The following is a 19,821-nucleotide window of genomic DNA, read 5'->3' as shown; positions in this document are numbered from 1 at the left end:
ATGCAGGGAGGCTTTGTGTTTTATGACAGATATACAAATCAAGTATGTAGAGGAAAAGATTCCTATGGTAGTTTCTCGGGATTTGATTTTATGGCTATGGATTGCCTGGTTTTGAACTCTCTTTCCAATTCAGATTATCGACTTTCACATTGCCATGTCACAGAGCAACGGCGAAATTGGTAATTTGGGACTTCCGATCTCAGAAAATGTCATAGGTAAGGGTAGACGGATTCTCCCAAGTTCTTTGAGAAGCCATGGTATTTACATCAAAGAAATTCGCCCATTATCTGCCCTGCCTTCCGTGCAACTTGCTGGGCATCAGGGCTGATATCCTCGTATTCCGCCATAAACAAGAACCGCTCCTTCCACAGCCGCCATCGTCCCTCCGTAAATCCGTGGCTTCCATCCCAAAGGTCTGTTTTACCTGGTAGAACTCTCTGAATGTACTCAGGACTATCAGGTCGATCATCCTTCCACATCAACACTCCAGCGTAGATGATCCATTGTGCAGCGGCGCATACATCGGCTGCCAATAATTCTGATACATCCATTTTGTACCACGGTGAGTGTCTCTGAAGCCCGGACTGTGCCTGGCGTCTTCCCTCTTTGTACTTCATCGGGTCCGCCTCTAAACACTTTGTCAATAAACTCAAGCCCAAAGGACGAAGCTTTGCGCCTCGACTAAAAGAAGTTGTAGCTAGCAGCCTTGCTGAGAAGGTATTCATATTGATCCATCTAGTGACTGACTTGGATGCGGACACTGTCCATCCGGATAATGCATGAGGTGAGATTATATCCCATTTGTCGCGCCACATACTCCCAAAGCAGCCTGACCATTCCCGCGGTATATCTTGAAGGACTGACTCAGGTAGCTTTGAATCGAGCTTTTCAGCTTCAATCAAAAGGGCCAGCAATAAGGAATGGCTTGAAGGAAAGTCGGCAGCGGCCTCATAGATTAGCCCCCAGAGAGCCCACGGCGTATTCTCATTTATAAAGTCGAGCAAGCTCAGTTCTTTGACTGCGGTGGTTGAATCAATCGTGTTTGAGAATAGTTGCTGTAGGACTTTTGCATGGGGGTGTGCAGTGCGGTATTCACGGTCTTCAGTTAACTGGAGCCAGGATTGGTAATCACTTGTCGACATGATGAAGTTGATGCAGGTCCTACTACCGAGGATGGATATTAATGGGACTTAAGTATAGAATGATGGTACTCCCGGTACCTGATTACCTTAAAAGGAGCCGTGTTGAAAAATGTTGGCAGGCAGGTTGGGTGTATGTCTCTTCTCCCCTCAACCGTGACATCATAGGCAGGCCAGTCATGGCCCCGGGGGCTTTTTACTATTTTAGTCAGCCCTGGAGTATTGTGGGAAATGATACAGCCATTCTACCACTAGACCATACCAAAAGCCAAGGTTCCTGTTTAAGGCCTAGGGCCATATCCCAGTCTGACCTCCCAGGGGATGGCGACTTGTCGGGATTCCCTGTAACATGTTCATACTGTCATCTATGATTTTGTTTATTTTGTCAATTTTTCTCGTGTCACATCCTTTTTGAGTCTGTCTCAAACGCTCTTGGAGAGGATATACTTATTTTCCCTAGGGCCGTGGACGCATATAACCTTTAGAATCTAGATGCCTTAAGGACTATAGCCCATGGATGGATCGGGACCCGGAATTCTGCTTACTAAAAAGGCCTATGGGCCAGTGGACAGCCCTGAGGTTGGATGACCTGCGTCCTATACGTTTTGTTTCCCCACCTTTTTTTTTCCATCCTCCAACCAACTTCTTCATTAATTTCGCCAAGACTTTACTTTGTATGATCATGGATCGTGACGAGAAAAACATTTTTTCTGAGTTTGAAGATGAAGAACGAAAACAACTTGTTGCAGAGATCATAACTCAGGACCCTAGCCTCGCTACCCTCCCTCGTTCAAGTTTTTTCAGCCTCTGGTTCTCAGACATCAGGATCCTTCGGCACTTCGCAAAAGTCCAGGAGGAAGATCCTACTTTTGCCTGGAGGACTTATACACTAGGCAATGTCAACGGAGATGATATTCCTGGGATCGGTAAGTATACGGTGTATAAAAAAAATGCATGAAGAAGTGCCTCCATGAGGACAAGCTGACAATTGTTATATAACATAGTCGCAGGGGGCAAGCAAGTGAATAAGTCATCCTCAAAAGGCAAAGCTTCATTCGAATCCAGGTTGCCTAGAGCATTCCAAGGCCCTGCTAGCAGATCTCGCTCCATGTCTCCTGAAAAGGCCCACCCAGGTCTCCGAGACCGTTCGATTAACCTGCCACGCACTTCCTGGGATGACCATCCAGCCCCCCCCCATGGCCAGGCTCCATGTTTAGTTCAGCCTGACCGGCAAAAGCGCGACGATGTAATTAAAAAGAAGGTACGCTTATAGAGAGTATAGAGACAAAGCAATGCTGACTTCCTCGCCCTTCAGTGTCTAGAACGGGATGACGCCCGATGCATCCTCACCAAACGTGATCAACCCGGACTTCACTGTGCCCACATTGTGCCCTTCAAATTAAATGGTTTCAGCGCGAGTCATAGCTCTTGGAGCTGGCTTCGAGTCTTCTGGGGTCGGGAGGTAGCCGATAAGTGGATGGCTGAGCTGCTCAATGGCTCAAATCAACCGAATCTGTTCAACACTGAACAGGTTAAGAATCTGATAACGCTTGGAAGCCAAGAACACAACTACTGGGATAATGGTATTTTTGCCTTCCGTCCTGTGAGAACCTACCAGCAGAACACTAAAATGGATATTGCGTTCCATTGGTTACCACCTCGCGGAAGTGAGAAACAAACCGACCATATCCCCACTCTATCACACCCATATCCGAGTCACCCCCAAGGATACGGCACATCCCCAGGTGGAAACAGATATCTCTTCCATTGTGAGACGTTGAACGTTATCCCCTCCGGACATATTTTCACAGTGACGACAAGCAACCCAGTCACTCATCCTCTTCCATCGGAGGAGTTGTTAACAATGCAATGGCATCTAAGTCGTATTGCTAGTATGCAAGGGGCTGGCGAAGACGAGGACAGTGACCTAGACTCCGATGGTGACTCTGTCGCCGTTACCTCAGGCTCACGATCGCCGGCAAAGGAGACTCACAACTTCCCCGAAAAATTTGTTCTAGCGTCGCCGGGAGGATCCCCGAGCAAGCGAGCTAGTATCCCCTTTGAGAACGTGCTTTCCGAGAACATACCTCTCAGACATCCAACCCAATCGCCGCCACCTTCCAAGGCACGGAATCTACCTAGTATGGGTGAATCCTCTAGTGAACCCATCGACAAATAACTTGCTCCTCTTTTTTTTTTATCGACGATAGCTTGCTTTCTGTTTCTTTAGGGTTGTGCTACAGCGACACCCCCCCCCCCCCCCCCCCCCCCCTTCTTCTCCCTCCTCTGGCTAGATCGACCCCCCTGCCTGAAAATGCCTGAAATCCCAGTACTGCCTTCCAACTAATATTCTGCCGTATTTTCTGCCGCTCTACTTTTATACTGCCATATATTCTGCCTACTTTATGTTTACATATTAAAAGACCTGCATTTTGATTAGAAAAAATCGTATCTTCTGCCTGATTCCTGCCTGAATGCTCTACATATTGATGATTCTCCTTATGTAGCTCCTGGCGCGCGCGTTTTTATCTATGAGATCCATGTGTCAACTAGGGCATTAGGAACTAGCACTAGGGAGGGAGCGAACGTACCAGAGGGAACATCGACGGTTGGTAGGAGTTGGTTGGTGATCTAGATCAGGGAGAGCGCCGTGAGTGTTTTACCGAGACCGCACGCATCAGCGAGGATACCACCATGGAGGGGACTGTGGAGTGTTACGAAGTTGGGAGTTGATCGCAAGATCATTAACGCATGTTAGCATGTACTAGCGGCTCCACCACATCTGGCGAATATCGAAGAAGGTAGACTCAGTGACGTTCGGAGAGGTAAGAGTGGGTGGTTCGGGATGAAGCAGAAGTTCGGTATAGTGGCTAGAATAGTCGACAGCCTCTATGACAGTAGCAGCTTTGATAGAGCGAAATTTCTAGGGGAACGTAGGAAGAGATGCAACACCAAACCCAGCCAGACGGTCAGCGATGTAGCTCTTAATGACTTGGTAGGTATCTTGGTGAGAGGGAGAGAAAAGAGCGCGAAGAGATGAGGTTGTCTTAACGCCAAGGCAGCCAGCTAGGCGGGCGGCAGATGAATCGAGGTCTTTCATAGACGCAGCAGTGAACGGAGTGTTATAGAAGCCTTCAAGTGGATGGGGACGTGCACTGCGGCCTGGTCCACTGGGTTGAGGACCTCGAGAGGCGCCATAATGATGACAAAGACGCAAGATAAAATGGTAAAAATCCGACGGGCATCAAAGGCACTTGTGTGAAAATAGATGTAATAGGATGCAAAATGATGGGGAAAAAGAAGAAGAAGAATTGAAATGGTGAGAAATAGGTATTTATACTTAACCCTTAATTTTTTTTCTACAGATCTAAGATCAGATAAATGTTGTATGAATTGTGAGTATACCTAGGGTTGTTTGTGGTTGTGAGTGCCCAGGTGGGACTGCAGGTATGATAAGATTAGATTGTGTGGGGAAATGTAGGACTGACGTCACATTTCTGACGGCCGTCAGAAATACTGTAGCGGGAGGGAGATATAGGCCTATATATTAATTCGCTAATGCATAGTATAAGGTATAATATAGTATCAATTGGAATATATGTATGATACAGTACGGAGTAGTGAGTGAGATTATACATGGAGGTGAAGATAATATATATTTGGATGACATACAAGTAGAATATACTATCACTATGGAGATCCTATAATTCTGAACTACGGAGGATTTATGAGTATCGCATAGTCCCAGTAGAATATAATTTACTGACATCCGTCAACATTTCTAGTGTACGATGGTACAAAACACGTCTTGATGCCATGGTGCAAAGCACAGACCGCTTTTAGGCGCCGTTAACCTATAAAAATGAAGCTTTTGATCCTATAGAAATAGAAATATCTCCATGTTCTTGGACAGTTTACGGGTGTCAAAATGAAGCTTTTCATTTCCATTTGTATGGGATCAAAAAGTCCATTTTCATTCCTACTGAGAGGAGGTCGGAAATTATGGAAAGCCTTAGTTAGGAGATGATGGAAAGATGTCCAAACCAACTTGCGGCGGTAGAAACCCGAGACCTGCAAACATAAAAAGTATAGTATTGGTGACCTCACGCAGTCAAGGGGGAAGATACGATATGTATAGTTGGACTGTAACGGGTCACTTGTCGCTGCGGTCTTATACGTAAAACTCAATCATTGTGACCTAGTGAGCAAAACGCCTGCGTCGATGGTTGTTGTAGTGTGGTGTTGAATGTTGGAGCAAGTGGTATTGTAAAATAGGGGGGTCCAATGAATGGGTTTCAACTCTCTGTATTTCTGTATCGGCTTCCGGGTACAATTTATATGAAGCCTCGATTACATAATATTAATTACAAGACATGAAGGATTAATAAATCCTCCGGTATACCGGGCTTCATGCACCGACATTGAATTGTGGCCTGAGGTATCTAGAGTTAAATGTACTTCACGTGATAACATATTTCTTTTTTAACAAACGTCACCTCTAGGCTACCTTTTCATGTTGTACATTGCCCGACGTAAATCCAAGCAAATCTTCAGTTCATCCCCGAATATCACTCAAGGGCTTTAATCTGTGGAAAGGGTTGACTCCTCAAATGCCGAGCCGGTGAATTTTTAGCGCATCCCCAAGTACTACTGAGGTAGTGTTACAGTGGCGCCCCCGTGTCCCACATGGCCGATCCCCGCTATAGTTCCTACAGGGATCTGGCCAAGAACTATGAGAGGGAACTGGATACCCTAATAGAGCAAGGGGTTTTCAAACCAATTTTCCTATATCATGTTGTCATCCTCAACGTTTTACCTTTGATAGGTCTCACCATTCCTCGAAGCAGGGGCGGAAATTATGTTCGAAAGGGCCTTTTCGTGCTCTGTATTGCAATTACAATCGAAATTTTACAAAACCGACGGGCAATCATCGGAGGAAATGGCTATATGCTTGGCCTGATCACCGCGTGGTGGTTAGTATGGAATGCTACGTTATTTGTGTTTACGGACCTTGAGCATGATTTCCAGCGCATTGAACGGAAACCTGTCGATATTAAGTCTCAAAATGACGCGAAGATTGAACCCAGTACTGTCAAAAAGCCGCTCGACTCGCGCAATCCAACAGGTACACAGCGGGGCAGCAACCTTTTTGTTTGGCAGTCATACCCCAAAAAGTTTTGGCATCGCCTTGAATGGTCCGCAGGACTGCTTTTCAACCTAAGAGGGCCAGAATGGAACTGGCGGGCTTCCCATCTGGGTCCTCTTCCACAACCAATTCACGACCAGTTGCATTCAGGATTCATGGGCAGAATCGATGCACATGAGCCCACCACCTATCCCACCAGCAAACATCGTCTGCAGGCTGCCTTTCGGAAGTTTTTCATATCTTACGTTGTGCTAGACATCTTGAAAGTCATAATCCTGATGCCAGATCCCTACTTTCGAGGCCTTTCTCCAACAGATTCACTGTCACCATTTCCTTTCTTCTATTTCACAAATCTCACATTGCCTACTCCCATAGCCCAGCTCTGTCATCGTTTATACAGTGCCATAAGCGTGTATTCGGCCCTTGAATTCGTGACAGCACTCAATCCAATCTTCTTCCTGGGGCTATCTCTCGCATTCCCCAACGGGGCTAAGAAGTTGACCGCCGCACCATTGGATGCTCCATGGCTGTATGCCGATTCCTTCGGGCCATTTTTCATCCCGGTCCTTGATGAAGGATTGGCGGGTTGCTGGGGTCGTTGGTGGCACCAAATTTTCCGGTATGGTTTTGTATGTTCAGCACGCTGGATTTTATCCGTGCTTCCGGCCGGCCTAGCTTCACATCTACAAGTCCGTCGCGTTACTTACGTGATGGTGGCTTTCTGTCTTAGCGGCTTTGTGCATGCCTGTGGAAGCCATACCCAGATCGCAGATACATCCCCCGTGTCCGGAACATTCCTATTTTTCGCTTTGCAGGGTGTTGCAATCATGGCAGAGCAGTTTTTCAAGACATTCGTCTTCCCAAAATCGCCTCTTGCTGGTACACCAAGATGGCTGAGACGAACGGCAAACTTCGTGTTTGTATTTTGTTGGTTGATGGCCTCAGGTGGTCTCATTGCGGATGACTTTGCAAAGGGTGGCTTATGGTTGATGGAGCCTGTCCCAATCAGTCCACTTCGTGGATTGGGATTTGGGTTTCAAGGCCAAAGTTGGTGGTGCTGGAATGAGCCCTGGTTCCGGTACTGGAGTGATAGTACATACTGGGGGAGTGGCATACGGGTGCTATAGAATTGATAGATCTAAATTTTCGGGTTATTTTCGGGGTCATGAAGTCATTGATAGCGTATACATGAAATAAATTACATGATCGACTGTTTCTAAGACCTATAATAACATCGTCTATCCTTCCATTGTGACATCGTCATCCTCTTCGTCGGTGTCAGATTCGATATTCAAAGTGGGCAACTCATCATCGCTATCATCAATAGCCACCTCTGGAGCCTGCAAGGCCACGGTTGTAGATGTGGTGGACATCTGCGTGAAAACCTTTGGTGCCTCAATGCTAGTGATTTCAGGAGCCGGGGTGCTTGAGATAATTTCGTCGAATCGCGCCTTCTTGATTTGAATATCCTGCTTCTGCGGTGTGGGCTCCTCGGCTGTGGATTCCTCGGTGTAGGTCCGCTTGTGGAAAGTAGGCACTGGAGTTGTGGCCTTCGAATGGTCCGACTTCGGCACTTGCAGGGGAACCGACACAGGTTGCTTCAGAAATTCGGTAGTCTTTGGGGCGGCGTTGTATGTGCCATCAGCCATGTCCTCGTCTTCTGCTTCTTCCTCGTCTTCATCAACATAGGCGTCAAGCTCGGGTGCGGTCATCAAGACTGGCATCCGGGGACGGACGAGTGCCTCCACCTCCATCTGATCAGCATAAGGCCTAGTCAGGAATGGAATGATACTCGAGCCTGCTCCATGGCCCTTGATTGCCGGGACAGGGTTGAGTACGCTGGCAAACATCGCATCCTTGTCGGATGTCAAAATGATGGAGCGGTCCATTTCAGCCCTGATGGAGGGCGGAACAAGCTCGGCGGGAATAGAAACGAACACAGCCTGCAAAAGTCCGGATGCATTTTGCTGAACGTCCAAAAACGGAGAGGCCGCTTGTGCCTGGCGGGATTTCTGAAGATCAGGGTTGAAAAACGAGTCCGCATTGGCAGTTCCTTGTCCGCCCTTTGACTTTGATTTAGGGTCGGAGCCCGAATTTCCCGTGGAGTTGGAATCTTCAGCCGGCGGCAATAGATCATTGCAGCAAGAGCGTAGGATGGTTGTCAAAGACACCACACTCTGTCTGGTCATCGCGGGTCCGTTCACCGGCACCAGAGAACGAAGCAAGGCATAGATGGCTGAGCGCAGGTCTCTGTTGAACTTTTCGCCCTTGAAAGTCCAGACAGCCTGCTCTAGAATAGTCTGTGTTACTGAGGTTGCGCTGGTGGCCAAGATACTGACAACGTTAGAAAGCAAGCCCATGCACGCAATGTGAATGCGAGGCAGCTCCATCCAAAGTGCCTCTCGCTCGTCACGGCTAATTTCCTGGTTGAACTGAATGCCAGATTGAGACGATGCGGCACCATTGGGCGGAACAGTGACAGAAGTAAGTCGGGAGGTTAAATCGAGGATGGAGCCCATCGGAAGAGCAACTGCGGCTGCGGATGGCATCGAGATGAAATCAGACAGAATCTGCAGTAGCGCAATCAACCTATCCACACCCGAGTGCAGTCCACTCCAGCCTGGAAGTCCAAGACCATCTGGAGCCCCGTCACCCATTTCTTGGCTATAGTTTGGCCGTGTGTGCACCAGACTAGCATCGACAGACTCCCACTGCTCTACAACGGCTCGGAAAACGTGATCAGTGGTTCTGTGAATGGACAGAATCGTTGACTTGCAATCATCCTTCCATCCAGAACCCGCCTGATCCTTGGGTGCGCACTTGTGGAGAGAGACAAGCAGCTGTTCAGCTGCGTTGATCACAGGCTCCGGGAAATACGCAGGCGAAGAAGAACCAATTACTTCGGCGAGAAGAGTTCGCAGCTGGGCACCAAATGGCCGGAAGATAGTAACATGTCTTGGGATCAATTCCAGCAAGGCTTGCAAAACAATTTCCATGAATGGGGTGTTGGGCTTCGGCTTCCGGGTTGAGCCAGAGGAAGTCTTCGTGATGGTGGAGACCAAGTTCAAGGCGGCAGTAATGAATCCCGGAAGCTGCGGGGTTGTAATCTCACGGACAAGTGTTGGGTACTGGTATGTGAGGTGGAAAATACGAGTTAGGGTGATAATACACATCTTTCTCGTGGAGATTGGATCGGGTTTCTAGAAACGCATTAGTCAATGGAGCCAGCATAGATAGATATCGGTATTCAAATCAATTCATACCGCGAGGATACTGATCAAACTGCGAACAATGGGTTCATAGCCACGCAGAATTTCCCATTGGCCAGCTTCGACAGTAGCTTTCACCAGAACAACGGCGGTCCATCTTCCCTCAACACTGCGATCCTGCAACAGACTTGCCAGTCTAGTCTTCAGTTTATGGATTTGGACAGAATTATCGGAGTCCGATTTGCCAGTTTTCTGAGTTTGAGGGGTAGAGAGCAGCTCAGCGCAATCGTTCAATGAAGTCGCAAGGAACGAAGCGATCGAAGGTAGTTGCTCGACAGGAGTGGTTGTCAGGCGATGCGTGATGGCGCGCAAAGTAGTGGAGGACATGGCGATTGAAACAGACCTATATAACAGGTCTTAAGTCAAAAATCAGGCCAATTAATAGAAAAAAATAAGTGCAGACAAAAGGTGGAAGTCTTATCGATAACTTTTTTTTTCCATCCAAAAGCTTGGACCAATACATATGAACTGTCGGTATTAAATTACCGTCACGTACGTAATCGCTCTCCACCCCTGGACGATCATCGGGCTTCAGACTGACGATGTTAGCGAAGCTTGATTTGCTTTTCTCCCCTTTTAGATCATTCACAACTCTCCAGAATCATGGCTGTAAGTGTCCTCCTTGTCCCTCCTTCAAGATGTGCTGGTTTATATTTCTTCCAAATCTTTGATACCACCCAGTATTTATGTTGACACGTGCGAACCAGGGAGGCAATGCCGACAAAGGGCAGGGCTACATCGCGGCCCTGGACCAGGCGCGGAGTCAGGGTAGATGGGATGAACTCCCCGAGTTGATTCGAAAAGTCACGAAACACGCACCGCAAAAGACTTGTACGCCACCGGCCCCTAGTTTCTTGATCTCAGCCTAACCGAGCTGTCTCTAGGCCTGATACAGACCGCAACAGCGGAATCGCGTGTGATTGCGTATCTTCAACAAAAGTCCTCCGGTGACTCATCTTCCTCGCCGAACCTCGTCGAACTGATCCCGGCCCTGTTGATGACAATCGAGAATAATGACGGATCACCACAAGAATTATTCCAAGCGCAGGTCTGCCTGGGGTGGATACATTGGGCTTTTAATGAACCTGGACTTTCGGCGGCGCGTCTTCCTAAAGATTTCACAGCAACCCTTGGTAGCTTGGCTAGCGGAGAGCAACTTACTTCGTGGACCGAGGTCTGTTTAGTGAAGGGATGCTATATGAAGGGTATGTTTACTTTGTTTACTTCCGAATGTAGCCAATATTGAATCTGACAGCAAGCCAGCAACCGCGCAATCTACCGCTGCAGACATCGATGAGACACTGGAGATATTTGCGTCTCTAATTCCGTGGCTAAGCAGCGGCAAATTAGCCTCAACCACCACCTCGCAATTCCTGAACTGGTCCGAGTCACTTCTGGGAAATGGTGCTCTTTTAGCCAGTAATGAAGTGACTAAACATACACCCTATTCAGCTTCTAAGCATGCAGATATTGCTTTGCGATTGCTCAGGTTGTGGGCGGCTCATCCTGCCGTGAAACAGGGTGTCTCTCCAAACAACCCGTCGAATGTGGATTCTTTCGGCTCAGCTCCCCGAGCATCGGTATGGGCTGCTTATTACAGGCTTCTCACAGCGGTCCTACAGGGTGGACTTGCATACACTGGTCCGAATGATGGGCCGGACCGCCCGCAACTTAGCACTGAATTGCGCCGCGTAGAGACTATCTACGAACGCAATCTTCTCTCTGAAGTCATGTTCCCTACAGCAAGCTCGCAGAACTCACAAGTCGAGGAATGGGTAGAGCAAGTAATCAGCAACTGGCAAGTCTTGTGTGGTCCCGAGTGGCAGGATTCGGACCTCGGCGAAGGAGGCCAGAATGCGGTTAGTCGCAATGTTTTAGAGGTGAGTCCAACAAAAGATCATATCAATTTACATGTACTAATACTTGTTCTAGATTTTGTACCGGGCAGCTGCAAAGACCTACCATTCTCATTTGGTACTCCGACGTCTCTTCCATGTTCATTCTGCTTTGGCAGACTTTGACCTTGCCGTGAAAGCACTCGATTCCTATATCGAGATTGTCACTGGAGCCAAAGAAAGGGCAGAGAAGTCTGCGGAGTACGGTGAGCTGGAAAAGGATGAAGTCTTGCTGCAAACCCTTTCTGAAGGAGTCACATTATTGAGCTGTCTTGGCTCGTTGGAAGAGGCAGAAAAAGCCCGAGATCTGACTGAAATAATAAGGGAGTATACTGACAAGCACAATACGCCTTCCACAAATGGTCAGATTAATGGCAATTCGACGGACTTGCCAAGCATCCCTCCATCCGTGCTGGCCTCCTCCTACCGAGCAGTCGGTGTTGGACTTGCCTGCTGGGCAAGCTGGACTCCTGTGAATGAATCACGCGATGAAATTAGAGCCGATGCGATCGAATACCTTGAAAAGAGTCTTGCTCCAGAATTAGGAAGTAGCTCAAACTATTCCTCACTTTACACTCTAGGCCTTGTCTTGGCTGAGAACAGAGATTTGGACACTGCGATTGACTACGTCAAGTCAGCTCTGACGCCAAGCAGTTTGTCTACTGCAGTATCTGATGATCTTTCTAAAGAACGTGACTTAGTATCTATGTGGCATCTGCTTGCGCTGCTGCTGAGTGCGAAACAAGAGTTTGAGATTGCCGGGCGTTCATGTGAGGCTGCATTCGAGCAGTTTCCCCGAGAATTATTCTCGAAGGATCCTCGCGAACGGCGTTCATCGAGGCATTCGCAAACTCTTAGCCAGCGCCCGATTGTCAGTAGGTTGCAAGCCAGAGAAAAAGAACGGATCGTTCAAACTCGCATCACACATATTGCGTTCATCGAGCTCCTGGAGGGGCCTGAAGCCGCTGTCAATCACAGCACACAATTATTGGGCCTTTTCGGCACTCTTTTCCAGAACTTGAACCTCGAGGCTGGGGAAACTAAAGCTAAAGCAGACTACCTCGTACCGCCAAAAAGCTCCGCTGGAACTACCAAGAGCTTCCGTGGAAGCATTTTCGGCCGAAACAGAAATTCGCAATTACCAGATCGCCGTGCTGACCAGAGTAATGGCCCTGATGCCATCATTCCACCCACTCCAGCTATCCCCAATGGTCATATGACAGATTCCCCGTCAATTCAAGTCACAGATGAAGATCCTCACAGCCGTCAGGGAAGACCGCTAACGATTGGGAGGGCGGACTCCAAGAAATTGAAAAAGCGAAGCTCAAGCTTTCATAGGACTGAGAAGGCGCGTGTTGAAGAGCCCCCACTTCCTAATGGGGGTGAAACGTCAGCAGAAATGGTCGGCATTGCATTTTCTGGCACCACATCGCCAGAGTCCGTAATCCATCCTACCAAAGGCAAACAGCCACTACCGGCGATGGCACACAACATGGACTTCAAGCAACAAGCTCCCCCGGGCGGCCATGAGGAACAACCCCCTAAACAGGACATCCGGCTCCCAATCGGTTACCGTTTCGACTCTCCCACGTGTGCCGTCACAAAGTTTTCTTTAGTCCAATCCCAGAAGCATGCCTTAGCTCTTCTCGTCAAAATCTGGCTTGTTGTCGCTGGTCTTTATCGCCGAGCTTCTCTATTTGACGATGCCCGTGAAGCTTGCGAAGAAGCTTCGAAACAAGCAGCGCGAGTGGAAGCCCTTACTGCCTCACATGAATCCTCGGCTCGATCTTTTAGCAAGCGCGGCTGGGGTGCTTCAAAGAGCTCTGAGGAGCTCTGGGCTGATGTCTACGCAGAGCAGGGCCTCTTGTCCCAGGCTCGATCGAACCCCCATCAAGCCATGAGGCACTTTGAGGAAGCGCTGCTGCGCTACCAAGACCACCCAACGGCGACCATTGGACTTTCCAATCTTCTCTTAGACATATGGGACCAGAAGTTAGCCCCAGAGCCACCGAATGCCGACGTGGATCTGAACGCCTCACGTCTATCGTTGCTGTCGGAGACCCCCAAGCTCAAGTCTGCGAAGGCTATCTCGACCGACGAGCTCAAACTACCAAGCGAGACCGAAAATACGGGTTCCGAAGAGGCTCCTCTATCTGCACAAGATGTCGAGCCTAAGCAACTGCACCGTCTCGCGGCCCGCGATCGTGCCTATGGGCTTCTTTCATCTTTGACGAAGCTCGGAAGCTCCTGGGACAATTCCGAGGCGTGGTATGCGCTATCGAGAGCATATGAGGCCGGTGAGCAGGTTGAAAAGCTGAAAGAAGTACTTTGGTGGTGCATTGAGCTGGAGGATCGACGACCAATCCGGCACTGGTCCAATATCGGCTCCGGTGTCTATGTTCTCTAATAAAGGCAGCAAAATCCTGTATCTTCTTGTATCTACTTCATTTCCGCGCCTTTAGCAACGGATTTTTTTCCCAATGAGATACCTTTTTGTACCATAAGGGTTATCGTTACATACTACAATTTTCAGTGAAGCGCAATTTTGAAAACGGACTTTCTTCGTAAAAAAAATAAGCACTACAGGCAAAACGTCTTTATATACATTTCCCAAATCAACATATGAGTTGTCAATGGGTTGAGAAGGGAGAACAAGATCAATTGAACGGCAAAACAAGTGAATTGATTCTGCTACTGCAAATAAATTTACCGCGGAGCAGCGGTGGGAGTCCAGGCAATGATCTTGGGCCGGGTGCTAAAATGACGTTAGTCGATGCACAGAAAAAACACAACACATTGCACTTACGTGGAGTAAGTCTTGAAAGCAGCGCGACTCTGGGTCGGGTTGGGGCGGTGGTCGGCCAGCTCCCAGGGACGGAGACCGGACTGCATGATTTTGTCGGCATGCGGGGGCGCATCAACGGCGTAGGAGATCCAGGCGTGCCTTGATAAATTTAGTTCCACATCATCGCAGATGCACTGTTGACCCAGTGTTTCGAGAGAAGCGCTTACCAGCCAGGCTCAATCTGGGATGCGTCGTATTCGGCCTCCTTGTAGTCGACCCAGCGTGTTCGGACTAAACGGAGAGGTACCATTAGAACTTTATGTTTCAATGAGATAGTATGAGCCGAAGGGTCTTCTTACGAGGCAATTCCTCGATGTTCTCGAAGTATTTGTTTCCGAAGCGGTCAGTTCCGATCAGAGCTCCGGCCTTGGTATCACCTATAAGAGCGCGGATTGTTAGTCAACTGCTAGGCAGACGTCGATAGAGTGGCAACATACCAATGTTCTATATCACAGCGAACAGGGATATAAGTTAGTTTCGAGCTCATTCAATTGACCTGCTGTTCCGGGGGAAGCGTCCGTAATCGTACCTGCATCTGGTGGGCGGCATCCTGTACAAATGTGTTAGCGACCGAGTTTCCATAGGGAATAGATCGCAGTTATACAAACCTTGAATCCGACCCGGCGAAGGTTGCGCAGCGTCCTCACAATAGTCGACATCTTTGCTGGTATATTGTGCTAGAGCGAATGGGATGCGAGAGATTGGTGATTCGAGGTTGCAGGAAGGCGGTGTGTTTGCACTGTTTGCACCCCGCTCTACCATGGATATCCCGATTCAGAAAACCCTCGACCTTGGATGTTCAGACATGTTCGGTCGTAGCATTGGAGGGCAAACGCTTCGTTGCGCTGGGCGTCTCCCAGTCGCACGTCGGAGACTATGTACTCGCCAATTCTCTGCGCATACTGGTACAGGAGCTGCGACTGCAGCACCTGCTCCTTCACCTCTAGCAGGAATCACCGCGGAGCTAGACCGCATTGCTCCCCGATTCGAGGTGCCTGCGTCTCAGATTCATATCATTGACTCTCCGGCCAATTTCTATTCTACATTGAAGGTGTGTTCTTTTCTGTTCATCTGCTCGAAATTATTTGGTACTAACTACTAGTTCCGCAGAATAAAATCCGCACTGCCCGGCGGCGCATTTACCTCTCTACATTGTACATCGGCAAGACAGAATACGACCTTATCGACACTTTGAGCCAGGCTCTCCGCAGTAACCCGGATCTCAAAGTTTCTATCCTCACAGATGCTCTACGCGGCACACGGGAGACCCCGAATGCTTCATGCGCATCACTCCTTTGCTCATTGGTTGAAGAGTACGGACCTGAACGAGTCGAGATTCGGATGTTCCATACTCCTAATTTGACGGGTTTAAAAAAGAAGTGGATCCCTTCCCGCGTCAACGAGGGCTGGGGCTTGCAGCACATGAAGCTGTACGGGATAGACGATGAAATCATTCTATCAGGGTATGTTATCTAGGAACTGGTACAGACGTGGGATATTAATATCTTCGCAGAGCAAACCTATCCGAGGAATACTTCACCAGCCGCCTAGATCGATACCATGTGTTCGACTCCGAGGTGCTGACCGAATATTATGCTGGAATCCACCATGCAATCTGCAGTCTAAGCTTCCAGGTGCTGCCGGACCCTCAAAAAAAATCCAGCTATATTTTGGAATGGCCTACCACGAACAAAGCCCCATCTCCTCTTGATGATCCTCAAGAATTTATTGCATATTCATCAAAATTCTTGAGCCCGCTTATCCAGGCTTCTGACAACAAACCTGCACTTCCCTCTTCATCAAGTCAGACCTATGTATACCCTGTGTCGCAGTTTACTTCTCTCCTGCAACCTGATGACACATCTACCGAATATCCTGCCATGACGACAATCCTCCATCTCCTGTCAAGCTCGTCAGTCTTTGTCGGTGCCCGTTGGCTCTTCACAGCAGGTTACTTCAACATGCACCCTGTCCTTTCCTCCCTCCTAATTTCCAGTACAACCACCGCCTCAAAGACTCCTACCACCACGAAAGGTACTGTTCTAACGGCCTCACCGTGGGCAAATGGATTCTTTGGCTCCTCCGGAGTCTCGGGAATGCTACCAGCCGCATACACACATCTCGCTGCTCGCTTCCTTGATCGCGTCGGTGCAGCCCATGCCACTGACTCCATTCAACTGAAAGAGTGGCGCAAGGGCACTGTTGGTACACCAGGCGGATGGACGTACCATGCAAAAGGGCTGTGGATTACACTGCCTCGCGAGGAACACCCCAGCCTCACCTTTGTCGGTAGCAGCAATTACACAAAGCGCAGCTACAGCCTAGACCTTGAGTCCGGTGCGGTAGTCGTGACAAACGATCCAGATCTTAAGAAGAAGCTAGGTGAAGAGACGGAGCGGCTTCAAAAAGATGCCAGCCCTGTCTCAAGAGATGACCTGATGCGAACCGAGAGGCGAGTCGGATGGAATGTGAGACTTTCCATGTGGATTGTAGAAAAGGTTGGCGGTGCCTTATAATTCACTGCTTGGTCTTTTGTATAAATATGCTTTAGAAATAATAGCAAATCTGTAATATATCGGGGTATAGATTGATGTGATGAGCGAGCCTATCACACCATCGAAGAACATATCATCTGAGTCATACGCTCACTATAAACCACTCCTATTTCAAATACACTAAATCACCTCAGAATAACCACGGTTTGAGATACCTCCATGTTTATACGAGAAATTGTGGCCTCAAAATCGTGGTTTGGCTTCGATCTAGATGACACGCTCCACGAATTCAAACAAGCCTCGGCCCACGCCTCAACCCGTGTCTTCGAAACAATTCATGCCTCAAACAAGACCAGCGTTGATATCCTCAGAAGCACATACCAGGATATTCTGCGCAGTGCAACCGCAAATGCCTTCACAGATGGTAGAACCTCAAGCGAGTATCGGCGCGAACGATTCGGGCGTCTTCTCCAAGCGCACGGGCTCATTGATGACTCCCTGCTGGGTCGTCTGTTAGATGTATATCAAGAAACCTTACGCGAGAACTTGACTCTCAAGGCGGGTGCATTGCATCTTTTGCAGACTTTGCGAGGGCTAGGGAAGAAAGTCATTGTCATTACTGAGAGCCCGGCAGATTCGCAGGAGTGGACGGTCCAGGTCCTCGGGATACGGTCTTACGTCGATGCCCTTGTGACGACGAACTAGATCGGAAAGTCCAAGGTCGATGGGCTGTTTGGTGTTGTACTGGAGAAATATGGTATCGCCGCTGAAGATATTGTATACTTTGGTGACAATGGGATTCGCGATGTTCAGGCTGCGCGGAAAGAGGGGGTCTTGGCTGTTCTGTATGATGAAAAACAGCAGTCTCACTTGTATGATATCAGTGCGTTACAAGTGAATTCGTGGGGCTGTTGTAGAAAAGGTACTCGTCCATGGAGAGTAAGGATACACAATAGAGCATTGAGACATAAACATAACTTTTGGTCTAGCCATCAAGAGATATCAACCCTAACGCACAGGAATGCCGTAATAAAATAAGTAATAAAAAGCCAAACGCCATGTCATGACTGGGGGTTCCCGTCGTCTCATATGCAGTGCAAATCTTCATCTAAGCTTTTCCGGCGACTTTACCCTTCCCACTTGGGATACGAGCTGGGCCGAGGCCAGATCGTACCTCGTCAAGCATTCTGATGCCAATGGCCTCGTTACCGTTCTTGCCACGCTTGTGCTTAGCACCGTGTCGCTTTGCCTGTCCACTGGTATTGGGGTCCCAGCTAGAGAGGAAGTCGTCCATGACGTTGTTGAAGGTGCTACGGCTGTGTACCGCTTCGCCGTTACCATCGATCAGACTAGGGGCCTGTGATGATGCGGTGGACATGTCTGTCATGCCGGTTGCACCTGTCATTCCGCTGATCATGGACATGCTGTCATCGTATTCGTCTTCCTCGTCAAGAGAGTAGAGCTGCTCAATCCTGTCGAATCGGTCGTCAAGGAGGCGGTGGCCGGCAGTACGAGCCAGAGCGGACGATGTCATCGAGTATGCAGACGGGTTAGTCAGAGCACCCTTGCGCTTCTTCCGGCGAATTGGCGTTCCGCCAGCAGTGAAAACGGTTGATGCCATTGTCTGCGATGCTGCGATTGTCGGTGCAGCTGGTGCAGGAGTATTGCTGGCCTTGGCATCTTTCTTGAACTTGGCAAACTCGCTCATCCAACTCTGGTCAGTGGGTTGCATATCGGGAACTGGCTTATCATGCTCCGGCATCTCGCTGGGGTCCATTGGTGGCTTCACAGGCCCTGCTGGCAGTTCATTATCCATTGAGCGATATTCCTTGGTGCTGTCCGGTTGCACGGGCGCTTTCTCCGTAGCATCCGACTCCCATCCTTCATCTTCGACATCGTGATCAAACAGAGAATCCTCCCAGTCGCCCTCGTCAATTTCCTCTGCATTGGCTGTCAATTCGCCAAAGACGCCGTCATCGTCGCCATCCTCCACAAAGGCTTCGTCCTCCAGCGCCTCCAGCACCTCTCGCAGCCGAGGATCCATATCAGGCTTGAACCCAGCAATTGCGTCTGGGACATTCTGCTGGTCCTGGTAGGTTGGCTTGCGGATAAAGGACGAAGCAGTTGAGCGCATATCGCCATACTGTGAGCCATAGAGACTAGGACCGACGGAGGGGCTCTGGTCATAGGTATCTTTGTCCACGAGCGAGATCTGTCGCAGGGCATCTTCTAGCTTCATCCCTCGGCCAGCTCTGCCCTTAGACTTCTCAGTCTTGGCTTCGACAAAGTACGCATCTCCGGTGCCGCTTCCCAGCTCGCGCAGGTGCTGCATGTAATCGTAGTTGGTGTCATCGTAGTAGATGCCGTGGTTGGCGGCCTCGCCCTCATTCTTGCGAGCACTGTCGCCGTATTCGGACTGGAGATCAGACAAATTTGGCAATGCCTTCTTCGAAGTTTTCGCAGAAGATGGTACGGGTGCGGGCGCGGGACCTCCGACCTGGTACAGGAAACGGTCGTCCGCACTGGTATCGTGGATCAACGGATCATTTTGAGACCGGTGAAAGAGCTGGAACGTGCTCGCGTTCTTCTTGTCACTATGGACATGTCAGCGTTTATGCCATAATCATCCTCACTCAATACGTACATCCACTGTTTGGGCGGCATCTTTGGTTTTGGTCAAGTTTTTGGTATCGCAGAAAAAAAGGGAAAAAGTGGGATTGATAGGGTCACGTGTGTCTTATCGCCCCTCGTTCTCTGGGGTCCTCAGAATATTTGAACTGTAAGATTTACATGATTTCCAATAATGGTTCCTTCGAAAGTTCCACACTCTATATTCGTTTAATTTTGATTTCATTCATTGTGCAAATTCGCTTGGAGACTTGGGTATTATTGGGCTCGGCTCTTTAAGGAGGCCCGCATCAATAGTACTACTTTGTCACGTACCGGACCATAAACCCTAGTTTTGGACTGTATTTTTATTCCGAAATGACTTGATTATTGTATAGTGGTATAATTTGCACCCATATAATACG

The 19,821-nt window shown here is 48.9% G+C and overlaps 9 protein-coding genes across 9 annotated transcripts; 5 read left to right on the top strand and 4 right to left on the bottom strand.

The window, feature by feature from the left end:
* Positions 1 to 266: 266 nt before the first annotated feature.
* Positions 267 to 1,142, bottom strand: N7479_005462 (DUF3632 domain-containing protein; the record flags this gene model as incomplete). The annotated part of the gene is made up of 1 exon (XM_057253159.1): positions 267 to 1,142. One exon carries the CDS (start codon positions 1,140 to 1,142, stop codon positions 267 to 269), a length of 876 nt encoding a protein of 291 aa, XP_057107021.1.
* A 679-nt stretch (positions 1,143 to 1,821) lies between these two features.
* Positions 1,822 to 3,318, top strand: N7479_005461 (HNH endonuclease signature motif containing protein; the record flags this gene model as incomplete). Its single annotated transcript, XM_057253158.1, has 3 exons — positions 1,822 to 2,065; positions 2,144 to 2,400; positions 2,455 to 3,318. 3 exons carry the CDS (start codon positions 1,822 to 1,824, stop codon positions 3,316 to 3,318), a joined length of 1,365 nt encoding a protein of 454 aa, XP_057107020.1.
* Positions 3,319 to 5,825: 2,507 nt separating this feature from the next.
* On the top strand, positions 5,826 to 7,412 carry N7479_005460 (wax synthase family protein; the record flags this gene model as incomplete). Its single annotated transcript, XM_057253157.1, has 1 exon — positions 5,826 to 7,412. One exon carries the CDS (start codon positions 5,826 to 5,828, stop codon positions 7,410 to 7,412), a length of 1,587 nt encoding a protein of 528 aa, XP_057107019.1.
* A 111-nt stretch (positions 7,413 to 7,523) lies between these two features.
* N7479_005459 (RIX1/PELP1 family protein) lies at positions 7,524 to 9,881 on the bottom strand (the record flags this gene model as incomplete). The annotated part of the gene is made up of 2 exons (XM_057253156.1): positions 7,524 to 9,485; positions 9,549 to 9,881. 2 exons carry the CDS (start codon positions 9,879 to 9,881, stop codon positions 7,524 to 7,526), a joined length of 2,295 nt encoding a protein of 764 aa, XP_057107018.1.
* Positions 9,882 to 10,157: 276 nt separating this feature from the next.
* On the top strand, positions 10,158 to 13,856 carry N7479_005458 (uncharacterized protein; the record flags this gene model as incomplete). Its single annotated transcript, XM_057253155.1, has 5 exons — positions 10,158 to 10,163; positions 10,262 to 10,385; positions 10,439 to 10,759; positions 10,818 to 11,434; positions 11,487 to 13,856. The coding sequence occupies 5 exons, from the start codon at positions 10,158 to 10,160 to the stop codon at positions 13,854 to 13,856; spliced, it is 3,438 nt and encodes a 1,145-aa protein (XP_057107017.1).
* Positions 13,857 to 14,155: 299 nt separating this feature from the next.
* On the bottom strand, positions 14,156 to 14,953 carry N7479_005457 (complex I NDUFA12 subunit family protein; the record flags this gene model as incomplete). Its single annotated transcript, XM_057253154.1, has 7 exons — positions 14,156 to 14,204; positions 14,256 to 14,393; positions 14,462 to 14,525; positions 14,594 to 14,671; positions 14,732 to 14,738; positions 14,824 to 14,844; positions 14,903 to 14,953. 7 exons carry the CDS (start codon positions 14,951 to 14,953, stop codon positions 14,156 to 14,158), a joined length of 408 nt encoding a protein of 135 aa, XP_057107016.1.
* A 101-nt stretch (positions 14,954 to 15,054) lies between these two features.
* On the top strand, positions 15,055 to 16,810 carry N7479_005456 (CDP-diacylglycerol--glycerol-3-phosphate 3-phosphatidyltransferase; the record flags this gene model as incomplete). The annotated part of the gene is made up of 3 exons (XM_057253153.1): positions 15,055 to 15,345; positions 15,405 to 15,757; positions 15,808 to 16,810. 3 exons carry the CDS (start codon positions 15,055 to 15,057, stop codon positions 16,808 to 16,810), a joined length of 1,647 nt encoding a protein of 548 aa, XP_057107015.1.
* A 198-nt stretch (positions 16,811 to 17,008) lies between these two features.
* Positions 17,009 to 17,494, top strand: N7479_005455 (HAD family hydrolase; the record flags this gene model as incomplete). Its single annotated transcript, XM_057253152.1, has 1 exon — positions 17,009 to 17,494. One exon carries the CDS (start codon positions 17,009 to 17,011, stop codon positions 17,492 to 17,494), a length of 486 nt encoding a protein of 161 aa, XP_057107014.1.
* Positions 17,495 to 17,897: 403 nt separating this feature from the next.
* N7479_005454 (ribosome biogenesis protein LTV1) lies at positions 17,898 to 19,453 on the bottom strand (the record flags this gene model as incomplete). The annotated part of the gene is made up of 2 exons (XM_057253151.1): positions 17,898 to 19,383; positions 19,434 to 19,453. 2 exons carry the CDS (start codon positions 19,451 to 19,453, stop codon positions 17,898 to 17,900), a joined length of 1,506 nt encoding a protein of 501 aa, XP_057107013.1.
* Between the last annotated feature and the right edge of the window lie 368 nt (positions 19,454 to 19,821).

Source organism: Penicillium vulpinum, assembly GCF_028829585.1.
Source record: "Penicillium vulpinum strain IBT 29486 chromosome Unknown utg000003l_segment0_segment0, whole genome shotgun sequence".
NCBI classification, from domain to species: Eukaryota; Fungi; Ascomycota; class Eurotiomycetes; order Eurotiales; family Aspergillaceae; genus Penicillium; species Penicillium vulpinum.
This window is presented reverse-complemented; position numbering and strand designations above follow the sequence as displayed.